At 38.7% G+C, this 17,112-nt stretch overlaps 1 protein-coding gene across 6 annotated transcripts in view; it reads right to left on the bottom strand.

The window, feature by feature from the left end:
* Positions 1–17,112, bottom strand: part of PPP4R4 (protein phosphatase 4 regulatory subunit 4) — a 110,221-nt gene that overhangs the window by 73,300 nt on the left and 19,809 nt on the right. For 4 of the 6 annotated variants that reach the window (XM_040478137.1, XM_040478139.1, XM_040478135.1 and 1 more), the window contains exon 3: positions 1,803–1,905. The exons of the other annotated variants lie outside the window; for them this stretch is intronic. In XM_040478137.1, the coding sequence (XP_040334071.1) occupies positions 1,803–1,905 (103 nt within the window). The remainder of the gene's footprint in view (positions 1–1,802; positions 1,906–17,112) is intronic. 6 annotated transcript variants of the gene reach the window in all.

The following is a 17,112-nucleotide window of genomic DNA, read 5'->3' as shown; positions in this document are numbered from 1 at the left end:
TCTCTCTCTCTCTCTCTCTCTCTCTCTCTCTCTCTCTCTCTCTCTCATTCTCTCTGCCCCTCCCCTCCTCCCTCAAAAGAAATAAACATTTTTTTTTTAAATAAAATCAGCACTAAATAAAGGCTTTCTTACTTCTTAGTACACATTCATTAGTATACATTTTCTATATATCCATTTATTCAATTAACCTTCTATATTATGGATTAACTTTAATTACCTTAAAAGCTTATTATAATCTTACCTTCTATAACTCAGTTATATAGTTTTAGCAGATTTGATTCTTTGTATAAATACACTGTATATATGAGTGTGCGATATTTTTTGTGCAGTCCCACGAAATTAAGATTTTTCAGGAGTTACTACTTGACTTTACTGTGAACTCATTAACAAAAGTATTTTTTCAAAATAATTTAGAGACCTCTAAAGGTCACTATTCTCTACCCTTCATCTTTTATTCTTGCTTTATGAAACCGTGAATGTTCAGTATGCTGTCCGTGAGCCAGATTTAGCATGCTCAACACAGAGTGCATTGGATGCTCGATATTTTTAGCTTTAAATCTAATTGACTTACCTACAATAATCTCTTAGTCAAGGCCCCCTAACCACCCGATCCCTTCTACCATAGTTTAGTTGCCACTTCCAGGTGTCATGCTAAGAAGCTTAGGTAGTTACTGTCACTGAAATTGAATGTGAAATTAAACTGGGATGGTGCAGACTTGATTCCACTGAAATTACAGCATGATTCTGGGGAAAATTGCTATGGAAAAGTCTGATTCATTTTTGAATCACATGCAAAACCAAAATAAGCATTTTCTCAATTCACCACTGTACCCAGAAAAAAAATTCATATTGCCTGCACAGAAATGTGGGCATCTTGTAAAAATAACATGCTATATCCCTGACCTAAATCACAGCAACTAGAACCACGTTATATATGCCTAAGAATAAAATTCAAGAATACACTAATAACTTCAGTATTTTAAATACATATAAATTAATTACAAATTACAAACAAGTTATAACCAAACAGAAAGCCAAAGAAAGTATACAAGTCACTATTACCAACCATAGTCCCCATTGGTATATAACCTCCCTGACCCCATGAATAGATAAGCTCCCTGAGGACATACAGGCTGTTGTCTGTTTTGCTCATTCCAGTTCTTACAGATAAGAACAACACTTTGCACACAGCTACAGATAAATAACAAATACTATGTATCAAATATTTAATATTATATATTAATAATCAATAGATATTAGAGAAAAGAATGTTCTGATCAAAGATTTTTGTTTAAAGCAGGAAAATTTAATTCTGAAGGAATATAGGAAGCAGTTAGTATAAAACTAAAAATGTGATGGCCACAATTCAATCTTTATTTGGTGATTCTGTAGAAGTCACCAGAAGGTAATTATTAGGAATAATAGTTAAATTACATTTTCAGTGTTGTAGAAATACTATTAATATAAATTTAAGTCAACAGAATACCAAATGAGACAGCTATGATTTCATAAGACTAATTAAGGTATTTTTGAGCTACTGAAAACCTAACTTTATTAAATAAAATGTCTCTGCTGAGAAAATAACTAAGAAACATTTACAACTTAAGGTCTGTATTCCCCCATTTTCATCAGTTAATTTCCCTAAATATTGTCATCATAATTCAAAATGTGTATATTAATGCGTCCTCCACTCCGCGATTAGGCACAAAAGATCAGCCATCCAAAGCTCTGAAATTTCCTGACAACGACAACTGTGCTACTGGAAAAACGGTAAATTCGAATCTTATTTTGTACCAACTTACTCTAACTTTCGGCAAGACTCTCCGAAGTGTCTCAGCAGGATTCTGTCGCACCAAAAATGGAAGATTTGCAATCACACTTGTTCCTTGGATATCTTGACCAGCACTTACAAAGAAAACACAGATTTAAAATTTGCAATTACAAGCCAAATGCCTGGGTTACAACCATAAAAGGCAGGGATTAATCTGCTTTTCATGATAAACACTCAGACATTTGACAACGTTTTAAACTTGAAACACAGCATTTAGTTATAAAAGTAAAACCAGACCGAAATTTCATGAAGCAAATCTTGTAACAAACACATGAAGATATTAATCACGCTTATGCTAAAACGTGATTCTCTCTCTACATCCATGTCTTAAATCTAAAAGTCTTGAGGCAATTTTTAAATACTTACTTTAAAATTCTACCTCATTTTTCCCTGTGATCTGCCAGTTTACTCTACTTTCTAAAAAAAATACAGAGATGTAAATTTTCACCACGGTTAAGTATTAACCATAACAAGAGCAGGGATAGCAACAACTTTTTTCTGGCACAGTGAAGTCACTGTTGCACTAGGCTGACACTAAGAGTTGCCAGAAACTTCTGAAAGATATATTCAGTTTCCTTAAAAGTCAGTGAGATGTATTTATACAGTACCTTTTAGATGTAACATTCATTAGGTCATTAAGCCTTTACCAAAATAATCTCAGTGACACTCTACGGGCCTAACTACCTTGTTAAGGGTGTTCAGATTCTTCTGAAAAACAATTTCCGTGCAGAAAAGTCTTTGTTTTTAAAGCATTAGCTAAGCAACATGTGCATGTACCTGAAATATGCATTAAAAAGATACTAGTAAATGTGGCATCACCTCATATGGAAATGCCCCTTTTTCTTACCCAATACCAACTGACGTGTTCATTAATTGCTGATGCCATGATATTCATGTTAATTGAAATGATTTTTACTTATCTCTTCAAACAGAACTTTTTTGATTATCTGTAAGACCTCAACATGGTTTCTTAAAGGACTTCTTACAGTATTATATTTATGGGCTGCCAAGTTTAATAAGTTCTGTTAAGAAGAAGCATATTCTGATTCTACCCAGAGCTGCCCCATTGTGAAGAATAGCTTTCCCCCTGTAGCAATATGGGAGTGAAATATAGGTCAGCACAACCCTTTCACTATCCTTGACGCTCTCAAAGTGAATACTTTAAAAGACAAAAAACCAAAAAGGAAATGAGTAGCGAGTGAAATGGGGGACCTAGGCCAAGATGAGAAGATCAAAAAAGGGAAATTAAAGTTGCATATACTACAGGTGCCCCTTGAACAACATGAGGGCTAGGAGTGCCCTCCCCCAACACAGTCAAAAATCGGCATATAACTTTGACTCCCCCAAAACATAACTACTATTGGCTGGAAGCCTTACCAATAACATAAGTAGTTGATAAACATATATTTTGTATATATATTATACACTATAATCTTATAATTAAGCTAGAGAAAATAAAATATTCTTCATAAACTCATAAGGAAGAGATAAATACATTCACAGTACTGTAAGGTATGTACTGAAAAAATTTTGCATATAAGCGGGCCTGTGCAGTTCAAACTCGTGTTGTTCAAGGATCAACTGTACTTCTAGTGGGTCAAGTGGTGGCCTTCCATAAGACATGTCTGCAGCCTAACCCTGGAACCTGTGAATGTTATCTTAATTTGAAAAAGGATCTTGAGACCAAGAGACCATCCTGGATGATCCAACTAGGCCATAACCCCAATAACAATTGTCCTTAAAAGACACACTCAGAGAAGACAGAACAGGAGAAAGAAATCTGATCACAGAACAGAGACGGGAACAATGCCACCACAAGTCAGGGGATACCAACAACCCCCAGAAGCTGGAAGAGGCAAACAACAGATTCTCCTTAAAGCCCCACTGACACCCACATTTCAACTTGGTGATAGTGATTTCAGACTTCTGGCCTCCAAACCCATGAGAGACTAAATCTCTGTTGGTTTTTTGTTTACTGTTTTTTTTAATTTTTTTTAACTTTCTTTTCAGATGCAAAAACTTTTTTAAGTTTATTTATTTATTTTGAGAGAGAGAGAGAGAGAGAGAGAGAGATAGCACATGAGTGAGGGAAGGGCAGAAAGAGAGGGAAGAGAGAATCCCAAGCATACGCCATGGTCAGCACATAGCCCAATGCAGGGCTTGATCTCACGGGCAGTGAGATCATGACCTGAGCTGACATCAAAGTTGGACACTTACTATCAACAATAGCCAAATTATGGAAAGAGCTCAAGTGTCCATCAACTGATGAATGGATAAAGAAGATGTGGTTTATATATATAAAGGAATACTACTTGGCAATGAGAAAGAATGAAATCCTGCCATTTGCAACAACGTGGATGGAACTGAAGGATATTATGCTAAGTGAAATAAGTCAGAGAAAGACAGATATCATATGTTTTCATTCATATGTGGAATTCAAGAAACTTAACAGAAGACCATGGGGGAACGGAAGGGGAAAAAATAGTTTCAAACAGAGAGGAAGGCAAACCATAAGAGACTCTTAAATACAGAGAATAAACTGAGGGTTGGGGGGGGTGACATGAAGAGGGTAAAATGGGTGATGAGCATTGAGGGGGGCACTTGTTGGGATGAGCACTAGATTGTTCTATGTGAGCGATGAATCATGGGACTCTACTCCCAAAGACAAGAGCACACTATATACACTGTATGTTAGCTAACTTGACAATAAATTATACTTAAAAAAAAAAAAAGAGTTGGACACTTCACTGACTGAGCCACCCAGGTGCCCCTCAGATTCAAAAATTCTTAACAAAATATTAGCAAGCAAAATACAGTAACATGCAAAAGGAGAAATTATAAACCATGATCAAATGGGTTTTACTCCAGGGATACGAGGCTGGTTCATTATCCAAAATCAGTGTAATCTATTATATTAATGGGTTAAAGAAGAACAATATGCATGATCATATCAATCAATGCAGAAAAAACATTTGACCAAATTCAACACATGAACACTGAAATTATAAATACGTTACATTTGGAAAATGAAAAACAAAAGTATGAGTTTAACACAATTTATATCAAAAATCGAAACAAGATTTTTGGGAGACACAGACATTTCTAAAATTTATATGGAAAGGCAAAGTAACTTGAATTCTTGAAAAGACAAAAATTACACAAAGGGAGAACCAGATTAGTGGTTTCCAGGGTTTGTTAAAGATGGGTATAGGGTAGGAGAGAAATGAACATAACTACACAGTGATAGAAATCTTACCTATCTAGGGGCGCCTGGGTGGCGCAGTCGGTTAAGCGTCCGACTTCAGCCAGGTCACGATCTCGCGGTTCGTGAGTTCGAGCCCCGCGTCAGGCTCTGGGCTGACGGCTCGGAGCCTGGAGCCTGTTTCCGATTCTGTGTCTCCCTCTCTCTCTGCCCCTCCCCCGTTCATGCTCTGTCTCTCTCTGTCCCAAAAATAAATAAAAAATGTTGAAAAAAAAATTAAAAAAAAAAAAGAAATCTTACCTATCTTGATCATATCAATATCAGTATCCCGGTTGTGATATTGTACTATAGTTTTTCAAGATGTTCCTATGGGGGAAACCAGGTAAAGGGTATGTGGGGATCACTGTATTATTTCTTACTACAGTATATAAACCTGTAATTATCTCAAAATAAAAAGTTCTATTTTAAAAAATCAATCGATACGACAGAATTCTTTAAATACATGAGCATCTCAAAAGATGTAGAAATCTGACAAATCTAGCATTCATTAGTGATTTAAAACTATCAGCAAATGAAAAAATCCTATGAAAGGAAGAATGCCCTTCAGATAAAGGGCATCTATGAAAAACTTACAGCTTACATCATACTTAATGGAAGAAGAATGAATGCTTTCTCCCTAATCGGGAACAAGAGAAAGATGTTCACATTACCACATTTATTCAACATTGTGTTGGAGGTTTGTGTTGAGCCAGGGCAATAAGCAGTAAAAAGAAATTAAAGGCTTATGGATTGCAAAGAAAAAAGTCAAATTGGCTTTGTTCACAGACAACATGATCGTCTACAGCAAAAATAAAATTTATATGGAGATGCAAAGGATCTGAAATAATCAAAGCAAATTTGAATACAAACAAGGTTGTAGCAGAGCTAATACTATCTTATTTCACAACTTATTATAAAGCGACAATAAACAAGATACTATGGCACTGGCATAAAGATAGTCATGTAGATCGATGAAAAAGAATAGAGTGTCCAGGAAATAGACCCAAATTGAAATAAGTGGTTGATTTTTGACAAAGGTGACAAGATGATTCAATGAGGAAACTGATCATCTTTTCAACAAATGATGTTGTAACAAATGGATAACCATGTGTACAGCATAATGAAACTCTCCCCAACCTGAAGCAATATATAAAAAATTAACTCAACGTGGATTACAGGCTTGAATGTGAGAGCCAACACTGGGGCGCCTAGGTGGCTCAGTGGGTTGAGCGTCCAACTTCAGCTCAGGTCACAATCTCGCGGTCTGTGAGTTCCAACCCCGCGTCGGGCTCTGTGCTGATAGCTTGGAGCCTGGAGCCTGCTTCGGATTCTGATCTCCCTCTCTCTCTGCCCCTCCCCCACTCGTGCTCTGTCTCTCTCTCTCTCTCTCTCTCTCTCTCTCTCTCTCTCTCTGTCAAAAACAAACAAACATTTTTAAAAAAAAAGAGCCAATACTATAAAACTTCTAAAGGAAAACTTAGCAGAAAATCTTAGTGACCTTGGGTTTGACAAATACTTCCTAAATAGGACACAAAAGACATAAATTATAAAAGAAAAAAATAAAAAGAACTTCGTCAAAATTAACAACATTTGCTTTTCAAAGGCACTGTCACAAAAACAAAAAGGCAAGCCACAGACTGGCATAAAATATCTGCAAGATATATCTCCAACCACAACTTCTACCCAGAATATACAAAGCACTCAAACTAAATAATAGTAAGAACATCCAAAACAAAACAAAAAGAACATCCAATAAAAAACAGGCAAAAGGTTTCAAAACTTCACCAAAGAAACTATACAAATGGCAAACAATCACATCAAAAAGGTGCTCAACAAAACTAATCACTAGGTAAATTCAAATTACAACCACAAAAGATACCACTGCACATCCACCAGAATGACTACATTTATAAAGACTGAACATACCAAACGTTGGCAAGAGTAAGAACTCTCATCTACTACCAGTGGAAATGGGAAACGGTACAACTACTTTGGGAAAGTCTGACAATCTCTTAAAAGCTTATACGTACGCCTACCAAACAACCTAGATTTTCCACTCTTAGGTATTTACACTCAAGAGAAACAAACGCATGTATTCACAGAAACACCGGAACACGAATACTTCTCACGGCTTTATTTGTAATAGACAAAAACTGAATGAAACGACCCAAATGCTCACTAAAAGGGCAGGCAGATAACCAAATTCTAACATATCTATACAGCAGAATACTATTAGCAACAAAAAGGAATGAACTATTGATACACACAACATGGATGAATTTCAAAACAATTATGCTGGATGAACGAAGCCGTGTTAAAAACAACCCATACTACTGTATGATTCCGTTCATATAAAATTACAGGGATTGCACATTAAACTATAGGGACAGAAAGCAGATCAGCCATTGCTCAGACAATGGGGGAAAAAATGAAGTTGGGATTACCAAGGGGCATGAGAAAAGTTTCAAGGGTGACGGACAGTTTTATTATCTTGATCATGGTGAAGATTTCATGGGCACATACCTATGACAAAACTCATCAGACTGCATTTTAAATATGTGCAGCTCTTTGCATGCTAATAATACTTCATTAAATCTGTACAAAATAAAGGATATAAATACAAAAAGACTGATAGAAGGCCACCTAGGAAGACGGCAGCAGTAGACAGTTTTTAAAATTTTCCTGAATTCACCATAAAAACAGAGCAACTAGGAGAGTAAAATAAAAAAACTCATGCACAACAACATAACCAAGTGATAAGATTTCCCACATAAACCCAAGACACATGCACATATGGACAGCAGCTAAAACTATGAACGATTTTGAATAGCCAGTACCTAATGAGCTCAATGTGCCAATAATAATGCCTGAAAGAGCTCACTCAGTCTTATCCTTATGAGTTCTCAAAACATCTAGAACAAAGGCCCACACTGAAGAAAAATTCTAGGAAATAGAATCTGAACTCAACAAAATAGAAACAGATCACAAAGAGAAGACAAGGTCCAAATAAATGTAGAGACATGGAGCCCAGAAACCTCAGAAAGTAAGGCATCCTATTTTGAACACAAGCTAGAAATATATGAGGGAGCTCTAGAATCCTGAAATTAGAAAAACTACCCTAAGGGGTACCTGGGTAGTTCAGCGGCTTAAGCATCCAACTCTTGATTTCAGCTCAGGTCATGATCTCGAGGTCTCTGAGCTTGAACCCCACATCAGTCTCTCTGCTGTCAGCGCAGAGCCCGCTTGGGATCCTGTCTCCCTCTCTCTCTGCCCCTCTCCCCCCAACTCTGAAAAATAAACAAACATTAAAAAAAAGACAGTGAGGGGCGCCTGGGTGGCTCAGTCGGTTGAGCTTCCGACTTCGGCTCAGGTCATGATCTCACGGTCTGTGAGTTCAAGCCCTGCGTCGGGCTCTGGGCTGACGGCTCAGAGCCTGGAGCCTGCTTCCGATCCTGTGTCTCCCGCTCTCTCTGACCCTCCCCCATTCATGCTCTGTCTCTCTCTGTCTCAAAAATAAATAAACACTAAAAAAAAATTTTAAAAAAAACAGTGAAAGACAGACATGCCCACAAACAGCTAACTATAAACTACTATTTCTCCGCAAGCAAAAAAGAAAAAAAGAAAGAAAGAAAACGTGTAAGGTATGGGGAAAAAAACATGTCATTCATAATTACGAAAACTCAAAATCAGGCGACAGAACTCAGGAAAGAAATGAAAGAAAATATTTCAAAAAACACTAAACTAGAAAGAACACAAGGGTGAATGAATACATTAGATAATGCCTTCAGAAAAATACAAGGGAGAAAGAAGAAAAAATTTTAAGTACAAGAAGATGAAAAAGATTTGAGAGAAAGCGATATAAAAGATAGGCAAAGAAGACCCAACTCCTACTTTTAATAGGAGTCCCCAAAGAAAAAATCCAAAGTAAGGGATGTGTTTCAAAAAGAAAAAATTATAAAACTTCTTTTAAACAAAAAAAAGATTCAAAAGAGCACACCATTTACCTGAGAAAATCAATCTAGCATAACCAACACTGAGATGTGCCGGACTTTAAAGCAAAAGAAAATCCTTTGGCAACATCACCAAGTTACTCAGAAATAAAATCAGATTGCCATTACATTTTGAGAGCAGTAAGGTATTAGAAAACCAAACTAACAGCCTACAGGTAACACTGCTTACCGTAAATAGGACGTGAGAAAACATACAAAGAAAGTGACCCCCCATTGTAAGCACCACCATCTCTAACACACATAAAATCTAAATTTAATTTCTACAGATAACTTATGTCTGCCCCTTCTCCCGCTCAAGGAGAAAAATGTGTAAGAAACCCTACTTTACACAAAGTAACTATTAGCTGAACCATACGAGGTTGCCAACATTAGATATTACTGACTTCCAACACTGGCGATTTCATGTTTCCAATTTATACGGTGAGCTCAGCAGGAATATATTAAGTCAAACACCTCGAGGAAGTGTGTACGGGTTGGTAACCACAATATGCTAGAGCAGTGGTTCCCAAACTTTACCGTGTACCAGAATCCCCCTGGGGTACCTGTTAAAACTAAGCCCTTCCATTCAGGGATGAGGATTCAGTAGATCCTGGTGAGGCCTGAGAACCTGATTTCTAACAAGTTCCCAGGTGATGCTGATGCTGCTGCTCTGGAGACAAAACCAGGAGAGCTACCATGATAGAGAAAGAATTAAAAATTCAAAAAAATAATAACGATAAAAAGAGGACACTGCAAAATCCTTCACATTTTTTAGGCTCGCTGAGTGAAATAAACCAAGGGCACAGCCGTGGTCTGCCCAAAGGAAGCAGAAGGCCCGCCTGATGTGGAGTAATTTGTTCACCGCCGCCGTCAGTCCTGGCACCAGGGCTCCTCCTCACAGTAAGGGTGTTCCAAGTGACGTGGCGGCCAACAGTTAGCCGCCGTGGAGTAACATGAAGTCTACTCAAATGCGCATTAGAGACAAGCACACGGAGAAGTGTGGGACGGGATGTGGATCAGACACAGGAGACGCAGCCAAGAGTAGACTTGGCCAGATACTAAAGTGAGATACTGAGCATGCATGCCGGGAAATGTCTTGGGTGCTGTGCACCTGCCACTGTCCCCTGCTGACTCTGGTCACGGGATGAATAAACCACATATGCGTGGATCTATGCGAGCCTCACTGATTGGAACGAGCCCAAAGACAATCAGATTTAAGTCACCAGCATAAAATTCGGTTTATTGATATAGGATATGTAATTTTAAAATAAATGTTTCATCGATGTTATAATTTTTTTTTTTTTTTACAAAGTAAGATTCCTAGACTTCAAAACCTACAACTTTCAACTGAAAGGCACAAGGAACCATCATCCTGGCTACAAAATGAGCTGTTCCTCCTTGCCCCAGTTGTGCAATTCTTTGGCACATGTTCCCTTTCTAGAATACTCACTCCGAAACAAAGAGGACACAAGCCCACTCAGCAAACCATTCCCCTAAAACTAAAAAGAACTGGGTTAATCATCTAATATATACACTAGTGGCTAAAAACGAAAGAGGAAGGAAAAAAAAAAAAGACTAGTTAAATAAATGAATTTAGGACAGCTATCTTCTAAATTCTAAATTAATGTTACTAATTATCGTAGTCCCACTGGGAGATGCGCCTATTATAAAGAGCCATTTATAGTCCCATCTTCAACCAATGAAAAACAAGCCAATCCACTCAAGCATTTTTTGGTGTAATAGTTTCAGTCTTCCTGGTCACCAATGGTCACCGTGCCATTGTCATGGGTAACCTTAGCATTCAGGGGAATAGCAAACAGCCAGTTCTTGACCCCCTCTAATCCAATGAGATTCCGCCCAAATTTTACATTCTCCAATTCTTAGCACAATATCTAGCACACAGGAAAATCTCCATAAATATTTGTTGATTTAAACTGAATTTGTCTCCACTTCACATCAGCAGCCATGGTCACAGGCTGGATCTTACACCCTTACCTAGAAATGCTCGTCTCTAAGAGAGTCTCAAACCCTGGGATCTCACTTGCTGCCCATAAACTCTTACTTTTCTATTTCTCTATTGCTAAATCCATTTTTCACCCTCATCCCACTTCTAACTCGATTCCTTCTAATTCTCCAGTTTCTAATATTTCTCCTAGTGTCTCTTTCTTTCTCCCCAGCCTGAACCTGCCTGGCTGTTACTCCAACTACATACACTCTCACCAATCACCTCCTTCTTCAATTCTCCTCCTCCGTGGCAGCAACAACAACAAACATAGTATCTAATACTCTGCCTGCCGGGCATTATGGTCAATGAGCTCCTCACCCGCAGTCGTATTATTTAACTCTCACAATCTCATGAAGTCGATTAGGTGCTTTTATTAGCTCCATTTTATAGATGAGGTAAGTAGGATTTAGAAAGATTACCGCACAGAGTTACCCAGACTGTACAACTCCAAAACCCATGCACGACACTGCCTCTCTCTTCCAACCTGTGCCTCCAGCCAATACCAAACTCATCCATCCGTGTTCTCCGTCCCATTCCTGCCCCTAAGCTGTGGAGAATTACTAGAGAAACTGTATAACTAAACTAGGTTGTGTAATGCTTTTTAAAACATATGATTTCAAAAAAAGCTGATCCTCGATGACGCTGGAGGGAAACAGAGTGATCATTTGTGGGAAATCAAAAAAAAGACCATGGCAATGCAAGCCGGTGCAGCCACTCTGGAAAACAGTATGGAGATTCCTCAAAAAACTAAAAATAGAACTACCCTACGACCCAGCAATTGCACTACTAGGCATTTATCCACGGGATACAGGTGTGCTGTTTCGAAGGGACACAGGCACCCCCATGTTTACAGCAGCACTATCGACAATAGCCAAAGTATGGAAAGAGCCCAAATGTCCACCGATGGATGAATGGATAAAGAAAATGTGGTATATATATATATATATATGTACATATATACACACACACACACACACACACACACACACACACACACACACAATGGAGTATTACTTGGCAATCAAAAAGAATGAAATCTTGCCATTTGCAACTACGTGGATGGAACTGAAGGGTAAGGTCAGTCAGAGAAAGATAAGTATAATATAAAAACAGGGAGGGGGACACAACAGAAGAGACTCATAAATATGGAAAACAAGTTGAGGGTTATGGGAGGGGTTGTGGGAGGGGGGAATGGGCTAAATGGGTAAAGGGCACTAAGGAATCTACTCCTGAAATCACTGTCGCACTATATGCTAACTAATTTGGATGTAAATTTTAAAAAATTAAAAATAAAATTAAAAAAAAAAAAGAGCAGACATGAGGCAGCACTTCTGTTTATCTTAGCTAGCCTAGAGGATGAGACAGATACGAGGAGTAACCTCAGGGTTGATAAGGCAACTTTTCTTTCATTTACCATCTCCACTCTGGGCTGCTTTGCCTGCAGCACAGTGGTCCATACTCCAATTCACCAATTTACCTAACCTGGCCCTATTCTTCTGTGAAAGCAGCTTTTCTGCTTTAGTACTAAATTGGGGGTACCTCCATCCTGAACATCTAATCTTATTTATTTCATATACCTATGTATTGGGCACCTTTGTGCCATTTCTATTTTAGGCCTTTGCCTCTCCCTATTTTAGGGGCTCTGCAACCCCTCTATTTTGGGGTGCCATTGCACCTCCCTAATCCTGGCACCTTTGCATGTGCCTATTCACGGGGTGCCTTTGCACCCCCCTATTATTGGGGTGCCAGTCTGGTTTACCTAAACTCAGGTGTGAGCATTTTATGACTATATTTCTTTATGCCTTGTCAACCCATTGGTGTAAGCCCAGGGGTTTCCTAAGCTTATCTCCCACAGATTTTATGTTATATAGGAGAAAATAAAGTTTGAAAAAAATGTATTTCCTCACCATTATAGAAAAAAAAAAAAAAAAGGACCAGAAATTCTTAATATATTGTATTGCCCAAACCACTTTCACGAACATTATCTTGGGTCTCCAAAAATAAGACTATCTGTGCTAGTTTAAGAAACACATGCCCTGGGGCACCTGGCTGGCTCAGTCAGTTAGGTGTCTGACTTCAACTCGGGTCACGATCTCACGGTTCGTGGGTTTGAGCCCTGCGTCGGGCCCTGTGCTAACAGCTCAGAGCCTGGAGCCTGCTTCGGATTCTGTGTCTCCCTCTCTCTCTGTCCCTCCGCTGCTTACACTCTGTCTCTGGCTCTCAAAAATGAATAAACGTTTAAAAAAAGAAAAAGAAAGAAAGAAAAAGAAACCCATACCCTTCCACAAAGAATAGAGCCACATGTTTAGAAGAGATCCGGAGACTGACAATACCACCTTGCCTCAACCATCTAAGGGCTCAAAATCTAATGAGGAAGACAGATGCACACACTAAGCATTCTAACAATATAGCAAAAACTCCTATTTCTTTTCCTAGTTGGCCAACCCTCACTGTGTATTTGATCCTAAACCACTGGAGAAAGGCAGAGGGGAAGGAATGGAAGCTATCCAAAAACTTATGACATAACACGATCAGTCACTACTAGAGGAAATTAATCGGAGAACTCTAGCTTCGCTGCTGTTAAACTTCGTGTAGGATCTTAAATGATTTGTATATACACAGTCTGTGATCCTAATCCTAGCAGCTCTCATTTCAAACTCAAAAATATAACACAGAAGCTGTCGATAATGTGTTTGAATTTATAACAAGGAAGCAGATGCCTTACAGGCCTTGTTTTGAGTTTGCAATGAAAAGCAAACTTCACGTAGTTGAAATTTAATTATTTCTTTACCCAAAGTAAATCATTTAACGATTTGTTTCAAGGAATACAGCAAAATAAATTAAATGATGAGCTCAGGGAATTAAACTTCCAAGAAAGACAAAACCTTCTTTTAAGACAAAGATGACTCAGGAATCTAAAGCAGAAGATGCACAATACCAGCCCACAATATCAGTAATCTTCCAAATGTGGCATATTTTCATATGTTAGCACCATAAAATTGAATCCTTAATAACGTTATACCTTCAAAGTATCAATCTAAAAGGTTTATATAGTTAGGGAACCATTCAACCTTGCTTAGTCATTATGCTTAGAATCATAGAAACATATTGTATTTTTTAATAGCACAGACAAAGAGTAAAAGTGAAATTAACTTTTAAGGATCTACTATGTGCCAGGCAAGACACTTCACATAATCACAATAATCTTCACGATGTAGGAGCAATATATTTCTATCCTTACTTTACAAATGAGGAAAACCGAGGCGGGGGGGTGGGGGGGTGGGGGGAGTGGCCGCGGATGGGAAGCAACCTACCCAAAGTCAATCAACTACTGAAGATTAGAGCCAGGTCAGATTCCAACCTATGACTTCTAAGCCCAAACCTAACCTATGGCTGCTAGACCCAGGATAATGTCACATCGTAAGAAGGGGCTAACCCGTCAGCCTAAAAATGTCTCCAAGTTGATAATGCTGCAAGAGAAAAAGTCACGTGATTTACCGAGCAATACTCATGTTACAATAAATTCTTTAACTGACAATTTCCACTCTCTTTTACTATCACAATGTCACATCAACAGAGCCTGCAGAAGGTGCGTGTTCAGTGCGAAGAAGAGACAAACTGCTCTCTTGATTGAACCAAGTCCTACCAGTTCTACAAAGAGTACTTCCTTTTGAGTGGCTCTCCAGCTTCATGTATCAACAGAGTTCCCTTCCCCTTGGTCCACCAACAGAGGGACAAACAGCCGTCTAACTCGCCAGGTATACATCTTGGGATTACATTCGCTTCCCCTTCTCCCTCACACCCCACATCCGATCCCACACAGTTTACAAGATGAGCATTATCCTTACTTGTCCTGGTGGGGAAAGAACTTATTAAGGGGCAATTATTAACTAGATCGAGACTATATATGACATTAACTTTGATATGTTTTTATTTTATTATACATAAATATTACTAAAATGTTCAGTTTTATATATATATATATATATATATATATACACACACACGCACACACATATGTGTATATATTAATACATACACACACAAAAACGTGTATACATGCCAGGTCACAAATTTAAAATCTATTTCTTACTATGGGTCATGTTAAAAAAAAAAAAACAAAAAACAAAAAACAGTAGAAAATGATTGCTCCACAGAGGACAGATTACAAAGGTCTGCCCTAAATAAATAAGCTATAGCAGATGTGTTGAAAGATATGCAAAATAGGAGTTCAGGAATAACTATACAAACTTGAAAGACTTCTGGGAACAACGTAATCTCACTAATTATTTTTTAATCGGTCTTTCTACTTCTCCATTAACAGAGTAGTAAAAATCTTTTTTAAAATACTTTTAAGGAATATATAAACATAACAGGACAGAGCAGGGGAGAAGGGATAGTGGAGAACCAGCTGGTTTATATAGCTGCCAACCCGGTAAGCAAGAAACCTGAGAGGGAAGACAGAATAGTAAAACGAGACAAAAGCAGGCCAAATCCCTGGCACCTACAGGAAGAAAAGATGATAAGCAGCCATCACAGGAAGGGGAAGAGACCTGATTCCTTAACCTATAGAACACAGGAGGACTGATATGCTCAATAATTCAGGAAGTACTTATAATCAGGACCTGCTGGTTCCGGATTCTCCAACATCACCTAATGACACTTTCTGCCTCGCCACAGACAGCGAACGCTAAGTGCTTATTATACACTGGACAGTGAACAAAGCCCTGACAGGCATATGGTGGGTACAGGAGACACGGCCCTTGCCTTATTAGAGCTTCGCAGTCAGAGAAGACAAGTAGCAAACAACAATCAATTCAATCATCTCAACTGTGTCAAGATCTATGAAGGAACAGTACAGAGTACTATTGAGAACATCACTTAACTTGGAGGCCAAGGGGGAGCTTCCCTGAAGAGCTGAGACCCCAAAAATGGGTAGAAATAGGTAAAAGGGAGAGTAGAGGGAACAGCATATTCAAAGGTTCCCTGCTAGATGGGATTCATTCAATCGTTTATTTATAAAGATGTACCGAACACTTACGATTTGCCAGTCACCGTGCTCTGGAAGTAGAAAGAAAACAAAAACCAAGCACTCTGATTCTGTGTAGCTAAATTAGAGTGGAAAAAGAAGAAATGGCTTCTTGCAGAAATAAGATCAACAGGACTTGAGACAAAACCAATTGCTGAGGAAGAGTACAAAATCATTCCCAGGTTTCCCTCCAGTATGATTTAAAAGGATGGTCAGGCTCCAGTAACAAGAGAAGGCACATTCAGATAAAAGGTGATGAATTCAGTTTGGGGCATGCTGAGTTTGAAAAACCAGCAGGCCATTCTGGAAGAGACATCTTAGTGGACACACTCAGCAAAGAGACCCGGCCTATAGTTCACATGAAAAGCCCAAGGCTACAGCCACAGATTTGGAAATTACGTCATGGAGAGGATCACGGAAATCTAGGGGTGGATAATATGACCTGGAAAGAGAGTCCCTAACAATATACAGGGGTTCCTGTTGGCTCATTTGACTGATATTACAGCAAATGAGGCACCAAATTGAAGGAAATGTAACACAAACAAGTCAGTTATAAAATTTAAAAGCTCCTCAGTCCACCCAAAATCAATACGCAAAAGCTGCCTGAAATGCTGCCTTTTCTCTAATGCTAATGATAGGACTGAATGGAGTATGTTGGAGTGAAGAGGGCCTAAAGAAAGCAGTGATCACCCCCAGGACATAATTTCCAAATCTGTGGAAACATAATTCACCTCCTCACACTGTGACAATCAAGAAAGCAACATCTATAAAGACTATGGAAGGGGCGCCTGGGTGGCGCAGTCGGTTAAGCGTCCGACTTCAGCCAGGTCACGATCTCGCGGTCCGTGAGTTCGAGCCCCGCGTCAGGCTCTGGGCTGATGGCTCAGAGCCTGGAGCCTGTTTCCGATTCTGTGTCTCCCTCTCTCTCTGCCCCTCCCCCGTTCATGCTCTGTCTCTCTCTGTCCCAAAAATAAATAAATGTTGAAAAAAAAAAATTAAAAAAAAAAAAAAAAAAAG

Source organism: Herpailurus yagouaroundi, unplaced genomic scaffold (assembly GCF_014898765.1).
Source record: "Herpailurus yagouaroundi ecotype Mexico unplaced genomic scaffold, PumYag 141, whole genome shotgun sequence".
NCBI lineage: Eukaryota > Metazoa > Chordata > Mammalia > Carnivora > Felidae > Herpailurus > Herpailurus yagouaroundi.
Note: the sequence above shows the minus strand (reverse complement) of the source record. Positions and strands in the feature narration are given on the sequence as shown.